The following is a 21,133-nucleotide window of genomic DNA, read 5'->3' as shown; positions in this document are numbered from 1 at the left end:
TAAAGTATAAATAAAGTACTCCAAAAATAGCAACACTATTTGTATATTATATATTTTTTTATTCATACTTCCAATCTCTACTTCACATGAACCAGAAAGCCACTTCCATCTTCAGTCTCTATGAGGCAAAATCATCGGCAAGTCAAAACCTACGCGCAGCGCAGGTTGGATTCTTTTGTCAATGTGTGTGTGTGTGTGTGTGTGCACACTGCAGATATACACAACATATACGTACAGTATATTTATCTCATGTATAAATTTCACTAAAAGTCTCTCTAGAGATCAAAACATTTTCTAAAAAAAACATACAGTAGAATTCTTTTTGAACAGAACTACACCAGGACAAATTTTATCAAGACACACTCGAAGAAGAGCATTTGCTATGAGTTTGATCACTGGTTGATTTTAGAAGGTTGTGTGTGATTCCTAACGTGCGTGTTAACCAAGGCTGTTAGTGCTGTGTTGCATTGGTGGCACTAATGTCTCGCTGGCTCTGTGACAGCAAGGCAAAGGCCAATTAATACAGTCAATGAAGCACAATTTGTTAGTTGCCAGTGACAAAACGGTGGCATCCAGAACTCTCGGGGTCACCTTGGTTCCACAGCTGTGCAGCGACAGCAATCATACAATCATTTGTGTAACGCAGATAACTGTGAGTGCACACTAGAAAAGAAAGACTGAATACAAAAAAGAAAAAAACAACTAACAGGTGTTATCTGTGAGAAATCGCAGCTTAGATTTGTTTAAGTTAAATTTGTTTGTAGCAATGCGAAACAAGGAGTTTCGAAGGGAATGATGAAAAAATACTTAATTTGCATAATTGTGGAGATTGATGAAAATAAATGCAAGTCTGCTGTGACAGATTCTTGGAGGCCCGAGTGAATATTTAATATGGACTGAGGAGGATGTGTGTTTTACAGCTGTTCTTGTTCAAACTTGTCTGTCACTATAAATTATTTCACAGTAAATAAAATTTCAGTGTCCTGATTAAAATCAGGTGTCAATAAATCCAGAGTTGGGGAGTAAAACTACCAAGCATTTGCCGTGTCTCCTGCTAAACAATATTTGAATGTTTGTAATTTCTAAACAAAACAAAACATTTAATTCAAGCATCTGAAAAAGAAAAATCAATTTCGTCATACATTTTGAAAAACAAACACTTTAAAGCATTTCATTCACATTTTCACATATATGACATTTCTGTACCATCACATACATGAAGCATAACTTCACTATAATCTTTCAGTGTTCAGGATTGTGAAAGTGATTTCTATAAAACAGAAAACATTTTCAACCATTCACATTCAGGTCTTAAGGTTTCCATGTGTTATCATTACTCAGTGCCTTCTTCAAATGTAATATACACACACACAGCAGGGGTCAGGTCCTGAAACTTTTCTGCTGTTTCAGATAAAGTCAGTCAGTAACACGCCATGCAGGCACACAGTAAAGATACCTTTTCCCTCATACAAATCATTCATCCTTGCCTTGCCCTGAAATAGACAAGTGTCAGTCGTAGATTGCGCTTTGGGATGTGAAATTGAAAGAGATTCACATGTAATCACATTAAATAGAATAATGCACAACACTATTTTTGAGCAGAAACAAATTAGCAGGATTAAAATCCAGCTTTTTCTAATGAGTTTGGAAGTTGTAAAATCACCCGTGTGATTGTCAAATTAACTGAAACACAAATTAGAAAGAATTTCCTCAGCCCTCCATTCCCCTCCAAACTAAACCGCTGCCATTTCTTTCTTTCATACTTAACCTGAAAAGGCCTTAAAGTGCTTCACTTTTCCTTTTTTCTTTAAACACAAGGAAGTTTTTCTTATTTTTGGAAGTGCTTTCATCGCTGAAGTCTGTCAGCTGTCAGGGGTCTCTGTTGACAAACTCTTAAGAGATGTTCTTTACCGCACCTGATCAAGTATATAGATAATACATGACATACATGATAAATACTTAATATAAATCAACATGATAACTCGTGAAGGTACATTTCTACTTCTTTCTTTTGGTTCAATTTAGTTACGTAAAGTTAATTCTCATGCTTTCTTTGCATCCAAGACAGACACTTCAAATGGGGGAAGGGAGAGTATAATATGGGTTGAAGTAGCAGCATTTTGGGAAATATGCTTATTTGCTTTCTTTCTGCAGGGTAATTATGAAGCTAGAGCCAGGAGATAGTTAGCTTAGCATAAAGAATGGGAAAAAGGGGGAAACATACAGACGGGCTCATTCTTATGTTCCCAGCATGTGTGTCTCTTGATATAAACTAACATTGTAAGAGATCGCTAAGGGCTATCTTTGCAGTGCAATTTGCAAAAGAACAATGGGAGATGGATGTTTCAAATGCAGTTTGAATGGTAAAAAGCTGTTCAGCCACTGGGTGGAGATGTCAATGTCTAAAGTCAAGAAAACTTGCTCGCAAATTTGAGTATAAAATCAGTAGGCTATAAGCTGTAGGTGGGTGATTTCAACATATTGATCCAGGGAAACATACATTAAACATTTGACCTATGGAAAAAAACATTGCTGAGAACACAAAACCCTTTGAAAGGTCTCGTTATTGTGTCATATTAAGAGGTAAGCTAAGCTAACTGGCGGCTGGCCAGTAGAGCCAGGAGATGGTTATCTTAGCATGAACACAGGAAACGGGGAAATGGCTTGCTAAGCTAGCTAACCGGCTGCTAGCTGTAGCTTCATATTTAACGTACAAACATGAGAGTAGTAGCAATCTTCTCATCTAACTCTTGGCAAGAAAGGGAATTTCTCAAAATGTCAAACTATTCCTTTTAGCAAAGAGTCGTCAAGCCACTAATGTGGTGACATGGACAAAGAGTTGCTCACAGAGGGCAGATGAAGGGTTCATCTCCAAAATGTTATATATCCATTTACAAGAGAAAGATCATCATTCAATATTAAAACTTTAGATGCTCAAGTCTGTCTTCTTCCCTTTGTCAACCATGGAATTAAGCTACTTAGTATGTGGCATTAATTCATAGTTTAAGCAATCAATTATTTTGTAAAAGTAGGTATAACTTTGTTTTCAAATGTTGGATATGTCATTTTGGAACAAAACTCTTCGATTGTAAACTGTACCCTGGTTATGGCTAATGCAAGGCGACATCCAAATGCATTAGCATTAAAAAAGGCAGTCTGGCTGCAGGAGCCAGAAAAGAAAAATTAAGAAACATACAAGTGTGGAATGGTAAAAATGTCACACTTTACAGCACACACTTGTGCGCACACGCACGCACGCATGCACGCACTCACACACACTCTCACACACATGCGCGAAGATAATCGCGCGAATGCAGAATCATACTTGCACACTGGACATGTCACAGACATATCTGGCATGCATTTTTAGAAGAAAACACTTTTTGTTAGAAATTCTTTAACTGGTCTAGAGCTCTGATAATTTCTTTATGTACATAAATTAACAATAAATATAGGTAATGTTTATATATTTTGAAATATATATATATTAAATAATGAAATATTCTTATATATTTCAAATATATTCATAGAATTCTTTCTAATTTGAAACATTTTTAAAGAGATATAGTCACAGTTTAGTAATAAAACATGTAAGAACAAAGGTCTCCCTATTAGTCTGGCAGCAGCATCCCTTTTTCAAAGATTAATAAGTTGTGATCAAAGTCTGGCCTTTTTGTCCAGGCTAATACATTCTACTTTATTAGAAGGATGAGGTATAATGCAATGTAAGGTAGCTAACACTGTGGCAGGGGCAACTGATGATGTGAATTGTGTATAAGGTTAAAAATACTGGCTTAGGTCTCATCAATCTTAAGATTCTACTAATAAATATTTCAACACAACTGTCTGACAGGGAACCAGCCCTGACAGAGACCATACAGGCCAGGTTCAAACAAGGCAATAGGGACTGAGCACCGAAGCTGAGCTCCCAGCTGCAACACTTCTTTTCCTTTTTGGTTGGGGGACGATACTGTACTCTGATCACATGGAGGTTTACTAAAGGGACGCTGCAGCAAAGACCTCTAGGGGACGATTGGTTTGGAACAGTCTAGAGAGTGTAGAAAGCCATTAAGACTCGAAAGGACCCCCCTTTCTTTGACTCGATCTCTCCTTTTCTCCTGTTCTTCTTTTTTTGGACACACATAGACTGGAACTGGACCACATTAACACTGACTGAGGGGAGCTAGGTTGTCTAAATGCATGCATTAGTTTTCCTTCTTTCTCTCTGCCACTGTCTGGTCAACATGGCTTATGGTAGGATGCACTTGGAAAGAAAGAGAGTAGAAGGAAACGGTTATCCCACAGGTTAGAGAAGGAGCAAGTCTCGCACCTTCCCACAATGCCTCAGTGACGTTGGGGACACCTCAGTTCCTGTGTGTGGTAGGGGCACTTTCTGTCTATGATTTCCTCCTCCTGGGGGTTTTAACCTCTGTGCGCTGGAGACGACTGTTCCTCTTTTTGTGTCTATTGGACCAGCTCACTGTTGGTCCCGCCTTCCCCTCTGTCCTCCCTCTCTCTGTCTTGCTGCTGCCTGCATACTGGTTCGAAAACAAAACAGGTCCTATATTGCACAGCATGCCCTCATGGCCTTGTGGTGGTGTGTCAGTGATAGCGACTTCGCTTCTCTTCAGCCTCGGAGCTGTAGTCCCTTAAACCAATGCCTCGCTGAAGGTTCAATAAAGAATCTTTCATCTAAAGGAGAGAAACAAGAGGAAAAAACAATGTGTTATAATGTTTAGTAAAGACAGTAAAATGACACTGACCTACATTAACGCATGGAACAAGTAACAACTCCCTCACCTCCTTTAAGATAATTAAATTAAATCATTTTTCCCCTGGTGCTGCAGACCGGCCATTGGGCAACTATTGCAAGTGGTGGTCATTCAATTGTGGATGCAAGGAGAGATGTGCTTTGACTGGGAAGGATTCCTGGAATTTGCAGTTGTGGAATCAAAATCCTCTCATGCTCACCTTCAGGGTAGAGTGGTTTATTTAGCAATTCTGTTGTGATTTCCCGAGATATTGTTTTATATTGTTAGCTGTTGTTGATATACCTCCCACATTTGAAAGCACTGGCACCCTGAAGGAAAAACTTCAAGGAGTTGAGCAATAAATACAAAAATGAGCCTATCATTTATGGCACCATTTTGTTGTTTGGCATGAATTTGTATGATTCTTGAGGATAATGGGGGACATATGTAAATTATGTTACATCATAGTGAGATATTTCAAGGGCAGCTACAATGGACTTTGATGGCAGAGAAAAAAATTCAGCAATCTTAAATATGAACAGTAAATGTCTGTTTTTGCAGTCTCAGTACCAATAGGCATTCGCTTCTTTCTAGAGTCACTGTGTTTTGCATAGAAATTCCAAAATCATATTGTGAGACATTAACTGTACAGCATGCAAAGTTACCAGGTTTTCCACTGACTGTAGTGGCAATGGTCCATTAGGTTAATATAACGAGAAAACACTGCAGAAGATGTGTGATTCTTTTTTCGACCTCTGCTGTTACTATGTGTGACAGGCGCGCCCTCTCTCAGTAGTGGATGTAGTGCCTTTCACAGTGCTAAAGTGGTCATATATATTGTGAAATAGTGCTTTTGGCAAACAAGCTAGCTACCTGGTCTAGCAGCACTACTGACGACTTGATAATCTCCCTCCACTTCTGCAGCTCGGCGTCATGGTAACGCTGCTGCGCCTCCAGGAGCTGGGCCCACTCCATCTGCGTCTGAGGCAATTTACTGGGAAATACACACACAGACACACACATACACACACACACACATTAGCAACAAAGACTGACTTCCATTTTGAGAGACTGCCAGTAAACAGTTTGGTAAATTGCTTCAGTAAGCCCAGAGCTATTCAGGGGTAATTTCAAGAGCTCAATGTTTTCCTGTCACACATGTCAACGGCCATATGGATATAGTTTAGTGTGTATGTTTAACAGTGTGTGTGTGTATATATCTGTAACTGTATGTGTATATTTGTGTGTGGTCGCCTTTTGGGCAAACAGCCAAACAAGAATAGCAGAACTCCAGTCAGTCTCAACTCTGCAGAGAACGTTGGATCTCTGTAATAAATGAGTTCTGTATACAGTAAATGATGGGTGCTGAAAATTTAAAAGGTGTGTGTTCACTTGTTTGTGTGTTTGTGTGTGTACCTTTCATGAAGCCGTAGACCTTGCCAGGTTGTTAAGGACTGTGCAGAGTACTCCAGCATCCACAGCTTGTAGAAGAGCATCATGTTGAGGAACACCAGCAGGACCAGGCTGAAGGAGAGCAAGAAGGAAAGGAGGAGAGTAAACAAATTAGTCTTCACCTTTGCATTTTATTCATTCATAATATTCTTATGCAGCTAATCTGTACATGGCAATGACAAACTATGCCGGGGATACTTTTTAATATATGCATCTGGCTATGCTGGCTAATCAGATCATGTACCTTAGACAGATCCTACGGATGGCAATGAAAGGAGAGGAGAGAGAGGTTACACTCAAGAAATCGACAATGAGATATAAAAACAAACAAACAAACAAAAAACATTTATTCTAAATTAGACAAAAACTCCACACTGGCGTCTACTGGAAAAAATTATGAAATATGAAACAAGTAATTCAGAGAAGTTTTAATATATGTGAGATGAGCATGTGATGAGCATGTGTATATACACGTGTGTCCTGTATTATTGTATATTTGCGTACACAAAGCTGATGATGAGCAGCAGTTTGGAGACGCTGTACAGAGCGAAGCCTCCGGGCAGGTGGTGGTGTTCTGGACTCTGGTGTCTGGTTTGTGTGGAGCCTGCCACTTGTTTGATCCTCTGAATCACTTCCTCATCCGTCGGCGTGGTAACGGGGCTGAGCGCCTCGTCCAGATGCTGGCTGCGCATGTGGGGGAGTGGCCTCTTCTTCCGCCTCACCGTGGAGTTTTTCACCACCTTGGCCTTCGGAGACAGCTGGTGGGACTCGGTCAGGAGCTCCTCCAGCTTGGACAGCTCCAACTCTGAGAGGGCAGAAGACAACTGTCACACATTCATATCACATCTCATCCAGAATCACTTGAAGATTGCTAACATTTGCAAACATACTGCAGTCTTTCAGTATCAGTATCAGTTTACTTAATTTTCTTCATTCCCATCTCCTTTCTTTTTAATAGTAGCCAAAAAATACTGTACCTGATTCAAATTTTCAAAAAGTGCTGTGCTACGACTACAAAGACAATGTCATTTTGTAATCCTCCTTGAAAATACCATAGAGAATCCCCACTGATATATCTATTCATTTACATTTAGGAATAATAAAATATTGTTATATTTTTGTAAAAATATATGAATATATTTTCACAAAGGGAATTATAAACATATTATAACAGTCAAAACAGACAAACAAACAATACTCAAGTATACCTAGATGGCGGAAGTTCTCTGCTAACCCGCTCCAGAAGTTTTTCTCTATGAAGCCTTTCACCAGCCCCCACGGCTGTTTCCTGTAGCGCAGCTCTGTCGATACCCTGAGAGACAGACAGAGTTGCATTTATACATATAAAATATATTATAAGATATAAAACTGGAAACATACATAGGTAAAATATTACAGTGAGAGCAAATTCAAAAGTAAAGTTGTTGAAAACTAAAACAAACCAATCCAAAATAAAATCAGACACATGATTGAAAGAAAGAATTGCAAGAACATAATACAACATCTAATTGGCTGAGTGTGAGCTGTGAGCATCCGACCATCTCTTACTCACCGTAACCGACACTTGTTCTTGGCCACCCTGGTGAGCATGTAGCGATTGAGAGTGTAGAAGTAATCGTGGTAGGGCACGTCATGTGTGATGACCTCAGCGTCGATGATGTAACACTCACTCTCCTGACTGGCTTTGTACAGAGTCTGATAAAAGAAGGAATGTTTGGTTTAATTGACTGTTATTTTGAAAGCCATCTCAAACTCAGTAGGTATAAATAATAAGAAATGTTTCTGATATACTAGAGCTGACTGTACCTGTGTCTCAGTGACTGTGGCTGTTTTGGGGGCCAGGGGGTTGGACAGCGAGATGGTGTACAGGATCTCTCTGGTCTGGTTCCCAGCCTCCTCCTTCTTCCACGGGTGGTACACCACATCTGAACAGCAAAATGATGAGCGAGAGGCATGAATGAATTAATGAAGCCTGCAAGGGGGCACATTCTTGGGTCAGAGGTCAACTGTACAAGCAACAGAAATACTGACCTGAGAATCGTCTCTGTTCCATGAAGTCACTCATGAATTGCGACTCTGTGAAGAGGATGTCATAAAGTTTGTCCACACTGAACTTGTAGACCTCATTGATGTACTGCCTGCCATTCAGATCCTCATGGAAGGCCTGTACTTCACCTACACGTCCGAGAGACACACAGATAAGATGACAAATGAATTCAGAGGCGTTGTCACAAGTTTGTTTTTAAATCTTGTTACTAGTATCATCTGCCGTCATCCTCTTATGAGTGGTGAAATCAATAAAAGAGCAGACTTTCCACTACATTATGTATTTATGTTCATTCTGTTCCATGGAGTTACCCTCGTCGTGTGTTTCGGAGGAGTCACTGAGCTCAGTGGGGATGTCTTCGTTGTCGTTGAAGTCCAGAGAGGGTGAGGGGACAGGGCCACCAGGCCCGCTGGTATCATTGTTCCTCTCTTCCACCACCAGTGGCACAGCAAGCAGCTCGCCGTCTGGTAGGCAGTCTGCATACTCTTCTGCTGGGAGGTCAAACTGGGGAAAAGACAAAACAGTAAGAATCAATAACGTTTCCCTGTTTATCGAGGAAATAGTATGTAGTTTTTCTGACCCAAAGAGGTGTTGCACTTGATTCGACCTGTATAAACGTGTGCATTGTGCAAACAGAGTATACAACACGTGCAACTTACTGTGATGGGTGTGTCATGGTTGCCTGGGCTGGGGATGGTGCTGTTTGGGACGACCTTCTTTTGTAGCAGAGGAGGGCTCCCCTCAGGCTTGGCCTCAGCGCTGCTCTTAGACAAGTTGTCATTGTTGATCTCATTCTCTTCATTGGGAATCTCTTCACTGAACCTGAAGGCACCAGAGAACAGCAACAGGCAAGAGCTTTACTCAGCTCTACTTACCTCACATCATGAACGAGGCTCTTGTAAAGCCTGTGTCAAGTTGTGTTTGCAGAATTTTTAGGTTGTGATTTGGCTTAGGTGCTAGATGGGCAGTATTTGACATGTGGTAAAACACAAGTGATATCTGGATGTTTGGACAATCACAGCAAAACCCACAAAGTAGGTGTTTTTTGATTTCATTAAAAGTGTGTGTGAAACAAGTGAAAATTATCCACTTCACTTTACTAATAGGGATGTAGACTATTATCTCTCATTATCAAAGCCATAATCACTTCATGACCATTATGGAGCATCTGATTTGACCTCAGTTCAGCCTTTGAAGTAAATCTTTCCTCTCAAATTGTCAGTTTGAGTTCACCCAGAGAGGTGTACAGACTGCTGGATATAGGCAAAATATTATGCCATATACGTAGCCCACGTTTCCTCAAAGGTGAGTTGACAGAAAGCTTCAGACATTGTGAGTGCACCAAACAGAGACCATAGAGGTTAAAACCATGACTCTATTGCTTTCACTTTGTAAATCCACTTCAGACATGAAGGGAAAATGTAAATGAAGGAAGAGACAGAGCGGAGAGTGATCTGTTAAGCCTTCTGATGAATGCAGTATTTGCTGTGTTGCATCTTTGTAGCCTTAAAGTTCTCCCTAGTTGCTGAGCAGTATCCATCACCGCTGATAAAGCAAGGAGTTCAGAACAAATGCTACAAGTTGCAGTGTAAATTAGCAGAGAGCTGAGAGGGATGTTAAAGTGTGTAATTGTGTATCTAAATGGATTAGTAGAGCGAGCTGGAGAGAGTGTGTATGCTTGTATGTGACTGAGCATGTGATTATTGTTTGTTACAACTCATAATGGGCTCTCTAATTATTTTGTAATTTGGGTAATTAGGCCATTTACTGAAAAATGTTTATAGTGGTGACCATAGTAATTGATGCTGCAGCATAAACAGACTCACCCCATGGTGTTGAAGTCGTCATCAGGGGGAACATAGTCCTCATCGTCACTGGTTAGGCCGAGCTCGTTGCCATAGCACTGATGAACGAAGTGCCACAGTTCTTTGGGGCACAAGGGCTGCAAGAGGCATCAACCAATCAAAGTAAGAAATGAGAAAACTCGAAAATACTGCAGAGTAAAAATTGTGGGAAAAAAAGCGACTTGAAATATTTATTTTCTGTATCTTTCATTAGCAAAATCACAAACTAGACTAGAAACTAGTCAGATTTGCTTACCTTGTCCAGCAGTGCATTCTGCCACAGTCTGAACATCATCATGTAAGTCCTGTCCCTGGCTCCAAATGAGGTGAAAAAGTGCTGTGAAAAATACATGGTAATAATGAGTCTGGTTAGCAATGGAATGAAACCTTCATTATTAAAGTAAATTAAACCCTTCATATCTGGGATTATTTTAATTTGTAGTGACATATTTTGGCAGCGATGGTGGGCATTAATATCTTGCCAATCATTCTCCAGTCACCAATTTGTGACAGGAACATGTCCCCCTTGTTGGTGGGAAAGATGAAATCACTAACCAGACTTTGTACCTCAAAGTTTCCCTACTGTCTCTTCAGGCAAAGATGATTAGAAAACACATTTACTGTTCAGTCTTGTAGGTATGCCTACATTAGTTACCACCCAGTGTAAGTTACTACTAATATAAACACCAGTATTTAGTCTGTATCCTTTACCTTCTCAGTGTCTGTGCAGACCTGGATGGCATTGGGAATGAGGCGGGCAGTCTTCTCTTTTGTCATTGAGCAGATGTCCTTTAGCCGCACTGTCAGCTACCCACACACACACACACACACATTACACATACACATTATAGTTTCAAATATGACCCAATACTGTCAATATGTAAAAAAACAAAAAAAAAACCCCAAAAAACATGGGTATGCACAGAAGTCCTGAGCGTTAACAAGCATACCAGTGTTTCCCAGCGGAAGATGTTGCTATAGAAACAGATCCAGTTCTCAGAGAGGTAGAGTCGTCCCTGCAGGAGGATGTCCCGTTGAAGAGCACAGGAGTAGTCTGGAACATAAAGACGTCACAAAATCAGAGAAAAAATTGACCACCACACACGTTAAGTATGACGCTAAATTACAAATGACGTCACAGAGAAACTACATCGTTAAGATACAAGATCGCTAAATAATCAGCAAAAGTATATTCATCAATAGACCAGACATTGGAACATGCTAATATCCAAGAAACCTCACTGCAGTGCATTTCAGTACTCCCATTGTGTGTTTATCTTGTTTATTAGCTGTGAACTCATCATTAACAAACCATAATAAAGTCAAAGTCAAACTCTGTGCTCAGATATACCCTAGAGCTTTATTTTTCAAAGAATTTCATACAATGACAGTATTCATTGGAGAGTTAGGAAAATCATGCAACAACAAATAAACTAAACTTGTGACATTACGTGTTCATGGCACAGTGTAGTATGTAGCTTACACTGCTGGAAGAGTTCATTATCAGGTTATAAGTTATTCTAAAATAAGCAGAGGAAGGTGTGTGGAAACTGTAAAACAGTATTTGTTACATTATCAGTAATCTAGACATATTTAAATCAACACGATCACGATCAACACTTTGAATGTCCAATATTTGTTCGTGTGTCTCCTCTTTGTTCTGTAAGGATTAATCATTTTCTAATTACTAACAACTCTGCTGCACCCTGCCAGTCCTCAGATGGCCCCTGTTTGTCCATGGCGTCCACTCACCCACAATGAGTCTCTCTGTGTCAGGGAGCTGCTTGAAGAGTTTCCTAAAGTCCTCATTGCGCTGCTTGTACGTCGGGCTCAGCACCTGCAGTGACAGGCAGAGTCAGAAACACCACCACCACATACACACACACACACACACACACCCCACACGTATGCTTCCAAAGCTCACACCCTTCACGCTCTCTGACTCAAGTGTTGTCTCCGTTGAACAGCCCGAGTAATTTGTTTCCACGAGCATGTGAGATAACCTCGTTAAAACCACCCACAGGTTTGATCAGGATGTCTGTTTCACTCTAATTATACCATGACTTTCATTCTGTGGGTGATTTTGACAGGCACTGGAAATGGATGTATAGTGAATCGCAAGCAGAGGTATGTGGCCTGAATTATCTTTAAGACTACATCTTTAATGATATTCAATAACAAAGTGATTTAAAGCGCAATTCAAAAACATCAGCCCGCTGCAGATCATTCAGTACGCATGCTGCCGTGACTATGAGCATTTATAATAGGATTCATCATCTCAGTTTTGCATTACAGAGCAACATGTGTCTGACAATGAGGCTTTTGTTTAGTGACAAGGGGTAGGACAACTGATGCAAACAAAACAGTAAGTAGTGGTTTGATTAACCTGGTCAAACAAAAGCTTTTCAGCACTGTAAGGAATATCCTATTCAACATGATCACACTCTCCTTTACTTGCCTTCAGCAGACTTGATTATTTACAGAGAGAGCCTGTGATGTACAAAATCTCCAAACGTGTGCCAGAGTGAGGGCTCTCACTGTCTGTGCCAGATGCTTTCCTTCAACAGGAAAGCTTCAGGAAACAATAGCTGCCAATACAGTAACAAGAGGTATATACTGAGACAAAAGGAAAATATGTTCCTTTGGATCAGGGCTGGTGGGAAAAGAACAGCTTGTTCTTATTAAAAATCACTACTTGTGCCTGGCTTGTAAAACAAAGACGTTGAAATACTGAAACACAGTTTGGGAGTATCTGTTTATGCTTCTACTCGCCTTTGAGAGAAGTGTGGTGATGAGAAAAACCGCTCTGAAAACATGCAAGTGACATCTCTGAAAACCCCTACTGATTGCCTGGAATTGAATTTAACTGCCATCATGATGCTTCTTTTTAAAACCTTCATCCATGACCAGAAACAACCAGACACACCTACACTGTTCATACATCAAGTAAGTCACCCAGTAACACGATGAACACTCCAAACAACAGGCCTCTATGAGCTCTGGGAAAATTCAAATAGCTATGACTCATACCCAAACCAGTTGTTTTCTTTAGTAGTGGGGAATTACCACAGAATGCTTACAGCAGCATACAGTAAAGCTTGCTACAAAGCCTTTTTGCTGACCCCTCTCTTGTGACTTTACTTTGCCCAAAAAGAGCTCAGTAGATCTTTCTAAACCCCAACACTTTTTTACTTCTCTGCATCATTTTATTCACTCCTCGCCTTGTGGTTTTCAGTTTACAAGTGGAGGTCAACTTACAGCAGGGATCTCCTCAGTGTCCCACTCAGGGTCCTGAAGGTCTGTGGCAGTCCAGCCCCACTCCCAACCCCACTCCCCTCTAGCTGGACCCTGCAGAAGCCACCCTGCCAACGCCTCATCCAGCTCCAGCACGGCCTCCCAGTCCGACATCGTACAATCCTCATACAACTCCATAATTACCGCGCCAGATACTTTTTGGCGCCTGGATGGAAGCAAATTTTCCAAAACGGGCCCCAGTGGGCTCTTCTGACGTTGGAGGACTTGTCAGTTACAGTAGGTTTGGAAAATAAGAGTAGACAGAGCTTGTGAGCCCAGTGGTTTGGAAGCTGCGGTAATCCGCCCCCTGTTTTGGTGCTGCTCCCTTTCAGCGTTGAGCGGTGGACACGGCACACTCCAGCCACATGATCCTTGTCTCGCTCTGTCGTACTCTGGCTCTCTCTCTCTTCCTTTCACACACACAGGGAGAGGAGTTATGGCCGTTGCCCTCTAGTAACCCCGGCCAACAAGTCCTTTATTGTCATGCCAGTAGCTTTTCCCTTTTTTACTGCTTACTCCTCCTAGTAAGTGTGTGAGCTGAGTGTGTGTGTGGTGCTGTCCAGGTCTGAGTGCCTTGTAATTACCCAGTTTATGACCATCCAAGAATGAAGCAAGTTTACTTTGTGGAGAGGACGACTAATACAAACAAAAAATTCGGCTGGGAAAAAAGAAGCTACAGTAAGAAGAAAGAAAATGAATGTTTTCAGTCCGGTGAAGTATGTGTTGAGTCTGTCTTGCTGTCCGACCAAGTGATTGAGTTACAGAGAACAGATGTGAGCATAACCTCCAGTTACCTCCGCCTGCAAAACAACACCATCAATCTTGACAGGGACTGTACTGGGTTGCAGTCCAGAGCTTAAATCACAGGGTGAAGTGGCTGGACCAACATACTGTAAATGTTTCTTTGTTTGTTTCATTTGATCATTTATTTTATGTATGAAAAGCTGCTGGAATCCAAACTAAAAGGTACCAAAAGCGCAAGTCAGTGACGATTTGAAGGCATTGAAGGTTTAAAGGCGCCCCCTCCTTTCTCACTGCCTTGGTATTGAGGTCATTCATGTTCTCCTGATACTTGATCACCCTCTGTTAGGCAGGCAAGAAAGATGCAGAGCTTGCAGCTCCCATTTTAGCAGCGCTTAAAAAACAATTGGTGTGCATGTCCTCCCACTATTCTTAACTAAAAATATTTCAAGAGTCAAGAAGGTGGGCATAGTGATGGAGGTCCCAGCGGAAACCCCACATTTGTGCACTGGAATTCAGCCATGACTTCCACTTTTCCTCTGCTGTTATTTCCCAATCCCCACTTGAACCAGACACAATCTGAAGCAGGAAAAATAGATGAGACTTGGAAAACAGTGCTGGCGTGACAGTATGAGACTTGGGATGAGGTAGGACTGCGGATACAGTGTTTATGGATTAGTTAACGATTAACTTGCTAGACAAACAGTAGGGGATGGGAGAGACTGGTACCGTAAACCAGGGTGAGGTTTTAGTGTTGGGGGGGGGTTGTTAAAAACAATCCCATCCTTTTACTATGGTCGTTTTTCATTTGATAGAAAGTCAGGCAAGCTAAGTGGGCATGTGTATCGATCTGTGTGAAGCAACGTGAAAGGCCTGATGTACACTCTGCTGCACCGATCTATGCAGGTCTAAACAAATTCAATTCATTCATTGTCTAAAGTACTAATCTCACTTATCCATGCACTGTTTGTCAGTGTTTTCCCTCTTGTTGCTAACTTCCCGGAGCCTGTGGGTATGGTTGTTACAGAAGCATTGTGACAAACTTGGGCCACTGTGCGCATCTCTAACAGGCTCAGAACTCACATTAGGACGGATGGATTTTTAATCACTGTGACTTCAGTGCCATGGGTAGTCATCATTGCCATGTAGAGGTGCACACATACACACACGCACACATTGTTCTACATGCAGGTGCATCATGGGTACGACACCTACACATACAGTCACAGCCAACTGCAGTAAAAGTACCTATTGGACATATTTCACATATTGATTGAGCTTCAGTATTTATTGCATGAGTTAGGATGAGTGTACAAGATGTCAGGAACACAGCTCCAATACTGATATGAACATTTCTTTTAAAGATAAATTCACCATCATGAATCAATTGCGATGGGAAATTCCACTCTCATTCACACTGCCAAGTCCACACAGCAAAAAAACATCCATCTACACAAGCCATTTGGTCTGATATTCAGCTTTTAGTACTTAAAACTTTAGTACTTTAAACCAGAAAAACTATGTCAATGTGGTTTGATGATTACACTTACTGCCATGCAGTTCATAACACGTATCGAGAAAACTACACTTGATTTCAGCAAGTTTTTAAAACAACTTGTACTGGAAGCACGTGAAATACTCTAAACTAGTTGGCAGATTTTTTAAACTTGTTTCAAAGGATAAGGCTGCCGTTGCTCTGCAGTATTTTTATTGTCAACAAACCCCATGAAAAGACCAAAACCAACGATGTGTTAGTCCATCTCTCGATCCTTTGCGACTTTCCTAATCTGTGGAACTCCAAAGCCCACTGGCTCCTACTTACATAAACCTTTATAAACAGATCACACATATACAGTTTCAGTTTTATAAAGGCTAAGTCATTTTCTAAAACAGCTGGGTACTGTGGTTTTCAACAAATGTTACTCAAATTGGGGTAAACAGTGTGTTTGTTGTGGACTATTTTCGGCTGCGGATTCATACACATGCTATGCTAGTGAGTACTTCCGGGAGCAGGATGTTGTTTGTGGGACTAAATCAAAATAAACTGCAGTGTGTGTGTTCATGGTAATGAAGGAACATGTCACCCAGTGTAACAGTGTGGCTCATTGATGTGTTTTCGATAAAACAATGGAGCTCTATGGCACAGAGGGATAAGATGTATGTAGTTTTTGCTACACAGACAATACTTGTTAGTAGAATCAACTCATTGTTGTTTCTAATCTTTTCATGGGATTTGTTGACAATAAAATAATATAACATCACCAGCTTTATCCTTTAGAAAATAACTCAATAGTACAATAATAATACAAAAAGATGATCAATTGTTCTGCAGTGCATTTGATGATGAGAGCAGATGATCCTGGTATCTTGTACACTTGCTGTATACTGTGCTAGTAGCCAGCTGTATGTCATCTGTAAACATGACATTTACATCTGTTAGACATTAAAAGTGTACAAGTCAGAGCAACATCAACTCTAGATTGTTACTTGTAAGCTCCTTTCTGGTCAGTAGAGGAAATGTGAGTGGCTTACTATAGCTGGGTGCATTAAAGAAGTATTTTAAGAAGCTGACTGGACTTTTTGGACCAAGCCTTTTTTTGAACTCAACAGCATTTCTCCATTTTCCCATCTGCAGGGAGGTCCATGTGTTTTCTTCTGATTGTCATACCTGGACCCTAAAGCATAAAGTCCTAGCGTTCTTGTTTATTAGGACAAGGGCACAGAAACAGTCAGGCTGGAGGGAAACATGCCACGACCTAAAGCACCATGCTTCGTTCCCCTGTTGTTCAAAGGCATTCAAGGCTCGTCCAGAGGCCCTTGTGATGGTTTGTTGATTTGTTTAGTACAGTGAGAAACTCAGTGGGCTTGTTACCACCTGTTGCATACCAGAATTAGAAGTTTGAGACGTGACAGGCCTTTGGCCACCATTTAAGGGACTTGTGAAATACAAATCCAGAACACTCTTCCTGTCAAGACAAATTTGAATGAATAAAATAAGACCACTAGCAAAGAATCATTCTGTAATAAAAACTATAGGGCTTTAGTTCCACAAATATTTAAGATGTCTATTTCAACATGTCAAAATCACTTCCTCCAAAGTCTGGCTTTGCTATTAGATGGTAACAACACTGACTGAAGTCAATGGAATGAGAAACAGGCAGGAGGGATATTGTCATTCCACCGGTCTGAGAACCAAAATACAGAGCGAGAGAGACAGAAAGATATCCAGGGTTGCACAGGAATATAAGTCATGCTTACTCTCAGGATGTGTTGTCTTTCATGCTGGGGAGAGAGGGGAAGAGTGTATACACAGGGAATAAAAAAAAAGTAAAGAAATAAAACAACATAAAATGGGAAAAAGTCCAATAAAGACACTTCTGGAGAAACTAGGGTTTAACACAGAGGTGTAAAGTCCAACACTCTCATTCTTGCTCACTCTGTGGGCTTAATTCACACAACAGGCATCTTTTAAGGTCAAAGTTGGCTAAAAATAATAACTAAGGGGTTGTTCAGCAACTGACCACATGTAAAAGGACTATGGTGGGGTCAGAAATAGTGTTAGCACTCCATCTTGTGGTGCTATATAAAACTGCAACACTAAGGCTTTGTTGAGTCTATACTGTGTGTACCATGAAGAAGAAATTTGGTACAATTAGTAAGTATCATATCTAGCGTCCTACTGTACTACCTTCCTATTCCCTTGATTCCCTGCATCAGAAAGGACCACCTGTTGCTCTTTTAAACCCATGCTAATCCCCACCTGGAGGACCAATAACCCACACTAGTGATTCAGTGCTCCAGTAAACAGGGTCAAGGACAGCAACCTTTCAACTCCAAGAGACTTCCAGGAGTCACGCACATGGCGTGAACTCACACCAGCACACATATACACCCATAAAAGACTAATAGAGTGAATAAAAACAAGGTGTGACTTACGTTGTACCAGCTTTGGCTCTTCTGTGGAGAGAAAAAGAGAGAGACAGAGGATTTATTTAACTCTGTGAAGCTCGTACAAACCGCAGCAGGCTTATGGGCTCACACAGACATACAGACACAAACTGTACCTCAAACTCTTTCCTGCCAGGAATTACAGGAAGTTATCAACACTAAAAGCCAGAGACCATCTGTTCGTTTGAACGGTGCTTGATTTTGAACCTCAAAGTGCTGAGGTAAACGCAGGGTGAAATTCTCTTTCAGTTCGCTCACCTCGGCACTCAAATAATACTGATATTTACAGAAAGACACAAAGTCCTCTAATTCAAACATTTATTGATTATTCACATATAGGAATCTTTCAAAATAAAAGGATTTCTGAGGAAAGTCTGCTTCCTGTATTGGCGCAACTGAAAGTAATTTCAGTCCAAACCTGCCATATACTAAATTAACACATTAGATATACTGTTAAAATGATGGTACTGTGTTTTTATTTAACATGCATGTACTACAATATGACCATCTCTCTGTCTTAAGAAAACATTCAGTCACCTATAATTTAGCTGAAAGTTGTTCCATTAAACAAGTGCTGTGAAATTTTCTAGAAATTAAAGTTTTGAATCATGTACAACATTTTACAATTCAAGAAACTTCTTCAAACAAGTTAATAACAAGTGAAATTATTTCACCTTCTGAGCAGTTTTGTGAGAAGTGTGAAGATAAGATTTAATGCTCCATACCATATCAAATTAATCGTAAAATGTGTTTCTTGATATTCATGAAATGTTTCATAAATTTGTGTGCACTTCATAAACAACCAATCGATTCTGTTGCAGTTTCACAACAGCAGAGGGCAGCAGAGATATGTCTTAATCATGACTATGACTTTACAACATTTTCCAGCAACATAAACACACTTTCCGCTCTAACAGTCTAAGAGCAAAAGTCCCAGAGGGGAAACATGCAGGTGATTATTCAGAGGGTGAAACAAGGGAGAGGGTATTCAGGGGGAGAAGAGGGAGAGTAGAGGGGTAAAAAGTGATATCCAGTGTCTGATTCCAGTGATACAATAAATAAAAGCACCAAATTTTAAGTTAAAATGACAACAAAATTCCAAGAATTAACTAGCAACAAAGTCTTATTTTTCCTATTTTGGAGACCATTTAATGATGAGTTATAGTTGGACCTTTCCTAGCAAGACCACTATTAAATATTTATGCATTTTTGCAAACTTGATAATAGTGATTATCATAATGTAACTGAAGATTGAGTGAGAATGTGTTTACCTTGTGAGCTAAATGTAGCAGAGTTCACTGTACATTTCTCTTTCAAAAACCTTGAAACAATTTCTCTTTTGTGCTTAGAGTCGTCAGAGTTTCCTCTGTGTCTGACAGGGTTTGGTGGTTATCTAGTGTGCGGGCAGTGAGCTGCAGTAGCAGGCCCGAGGCCTGGCTGTGACGATAGCTGGGCTAATGTGGGCTAATCTGATCTGAAGGTGACAGTGACACGAGTGAGGAATTACTTTGAGGCCACTGTCTGGATAAGGCGTGTGTGTGTGTGTGTGTGTGTGTGTGTGTGTGTGTGTGTGTGTGCCATTGTGTTTGACTTTGTGTGACTGCACGCTAGGGAGTGTGCGAGACTTATGACAGCATTGTTTACATGGAGAGAGACTACTTATGTGATTGTATACATGTGGAGAGAGAGAGAGAGAGAGAGAGAGAGAGAGAGAGACTATCCAACAGTTGAATAGAGTTTTGCTTGGGACTCCTCTCTGGATTTACGATGGCTTGGGTATATATATTGTATAACTCTAAACTATATTCTTTGGTTTAAATATCACCAAAGAAATATGAACTTTTTTGCTGGATGCACAGCTTCAAAAGAATTAGTAAGGACCACATCTTTGTTTTGGACATTTGTCATTAAACGAAATAGTGAATTTTTGTGGGAGAAATCATTCCAGAGTTAGAAACATCAAACATGTCTCTCTCGCGATGGCAAGCAGGCCCTTATAATACTTCCATGGCTGGCTTGTCATTACAAAATTAATCAAAAGAACTGTTGGAAAGTACTCATAGAAGTGCAAGTGATGGTTTTAAACTCCACCAACCTGCCCTATCACTGCAAACAAATACTATGTGTGGCATCGGTTTTTAGATTCAAAAAAGAAATGTGCTGTGAATTTCAGATTACAACAGGCTTTAAATAATGCAGAATCTTCAATATAAAGACATTTTAAAACAAACAATTTTACACAGTTCACAAATCACTGTCCTTTCACATTAATTCAGGGGATGGAAAGCATGGGAAAGGACACGAAGGACTGAAACTATCAAAGGGGATCCTACAGTCGCACAGCTACAGAGGAAGTGGCGGGCCAGTGGATTTAATGGGGGCCAGCAGGGATTGTCAATGGGTCAAATGAAAACAAGAAGAAATGCTTACTTTAATCAGGTTTAGTCTGTCATACTGAAAGAAAATTAAAAGAGAAAACAAAACGTTAACCAAAACAGTGAGCAACATGAACACAGAAAGAAATAGAAAATGAGAGAGAAGAAGCTGAGGTCCAATAAGTTTGTGGTTCATAAACAACTCTGAAGCACATAACTGCCATTACAGTGCGACAGCTTCAGAGGTCTGATGTTGAAAATGTTACTGTGCTACTGAATTTGACTCTCCACCTAGCTTGTATGTTACATGTGAAGCCTGATTGATTATTGTTGTGTCATCGTCGCTATTATCGTCATGCGGCCCTCGCTGCTGAGGGGCATGGCAGCCCTTTCGCTGAATGCACTCTTTTATTTGGATTGCATTAGGGCTAGGGTGATCAAGCTCACGTTGCCGGGACAACCTCACGCCATGTCTGGGGTCATGTGACCACTTCTGACCACAGAGGCTTACGGGGGTCTTGGACTGTGCCACAGAAATGAAAAGGGATGTAATCAACTAGGATATATGTGTGTGTATGTGTGTAAAACTGACATAGCAGCAACTGTGCAACTGCATAGCAGCAAACAGAGCACCGTGAGGCTGCTATTCACACCAACCTCCCATTTATTGTCTCCCTGTGT

At 40.6% G+C, this 21,133-nt stretch overlaps 1 protein-coding gene across 22 annotated transcripts in view; it reads right to left on the bottom strand.

Moving 5' to 3' along the window:
- Window positions 1-38: 38 nt before the first annotated feature.
- Window positions 39-21,133, bottom strand: part of gramd1bb (GRAM domain containing 1Bb) — a 124,721-nt gene continuing 103,626 nt past the window's right edge. For 13 of the 22 annotated variants that reach the window (XM_044201582.1, XM_044201570.1, XM_044201573.1 and 10 more), the window contains 19 exons: window positions 20,508-20,531; window positions 18,066-18,086; window positions 17,388-17,411; window positions 11,847-11,931; window positions 11,045-11,148; window positions 10,806-10,901; window positions 10,351-10,431; window positions 10,077-10,192; window positions 8,910-9,072; window positions 8,562-8,754; window positions 8,235-8,378; window positions 8,010-8,128; window positions 7,756-7,898; window positions 7,412-7,515; window positions 6,708-7,008; window positions 6,448-6,459; window positions 6,168-6,275; window positions 5,625-5,745; window positions 39-4,692 (listed from right to left, as the gene is read on the bottom strand). In XM_044201582.1, coding sequence (XP_044057517.1) covers window positions 4,603-4,692; window positions 5,625-5,745; window positions 6,168-6,275; window positions 6,448-6,459; window positions 6,708-7,008; window positions 7,412-7,515; window positions 7,756-7,898; window positions 8,010-8,128; window positions 8,235-8,378; window positions 8,562-8,754; window positions 8,910-9,072; window positions 10,077-10,192; window positions 10,351-10,431; window positions 10,806-10,901; window positions 11,045-11,148; window positions 11,847-11,931; window positions 17,388-17,411; window positions 18,066-18,086; window positions 20,508-20,531 — 2,049 coding nt within the window. In that variant the 3' untranslated portion in view covers window positions 39-4,602. The remainder of the gene's footprint in view (window positions 4,693-5,624; window positions 5,746-6,167; window positions 6,276-6,447; window positions 6,460-6,707; window positions 7,009-7,411; window positions 7,516-7,755; window positions 7,899-8,009; window positions 8,129-8,234; window positions 8,379-8,561; window positions 8,755-8,909; window positions 9,073-10,076; window positions 10,193-10,350; window positions 10,432-10,805; window positions 10,902-11,044; window positions 11,149-11,846; window positions 11,932-17,387; window positions 17,412-18,065; window positions 18,087-20,507; window positions 20,532-21,133) is intronic. The other 9 variants (XM_044201575.1, XM_044201578.1, XM_044201574.1 and 6 more) reach the window with 5 other exon arrangements.

This window comes from Siniperca chuatsi, linkage group LG7 (assembly GCF_020085105.1).
Source record: "Siniperca chuatsi isolate FFG_IHB_CAS linkage group LG7, ASM2008510v1, whole genome shotgun sequence".
Taxonomy (NCBI): domain Eukaryota; kingdom Metazoa; phylum Chordata; class Actinopteri; order Centrarchiformes; family Sinipercidae; genus Siniperca; species Siniperca chuatsi.
Note: the sequence above shows the minus strand (reverse complement) of the source record. Positions and strands in the feature narration are given on the sequence as shown.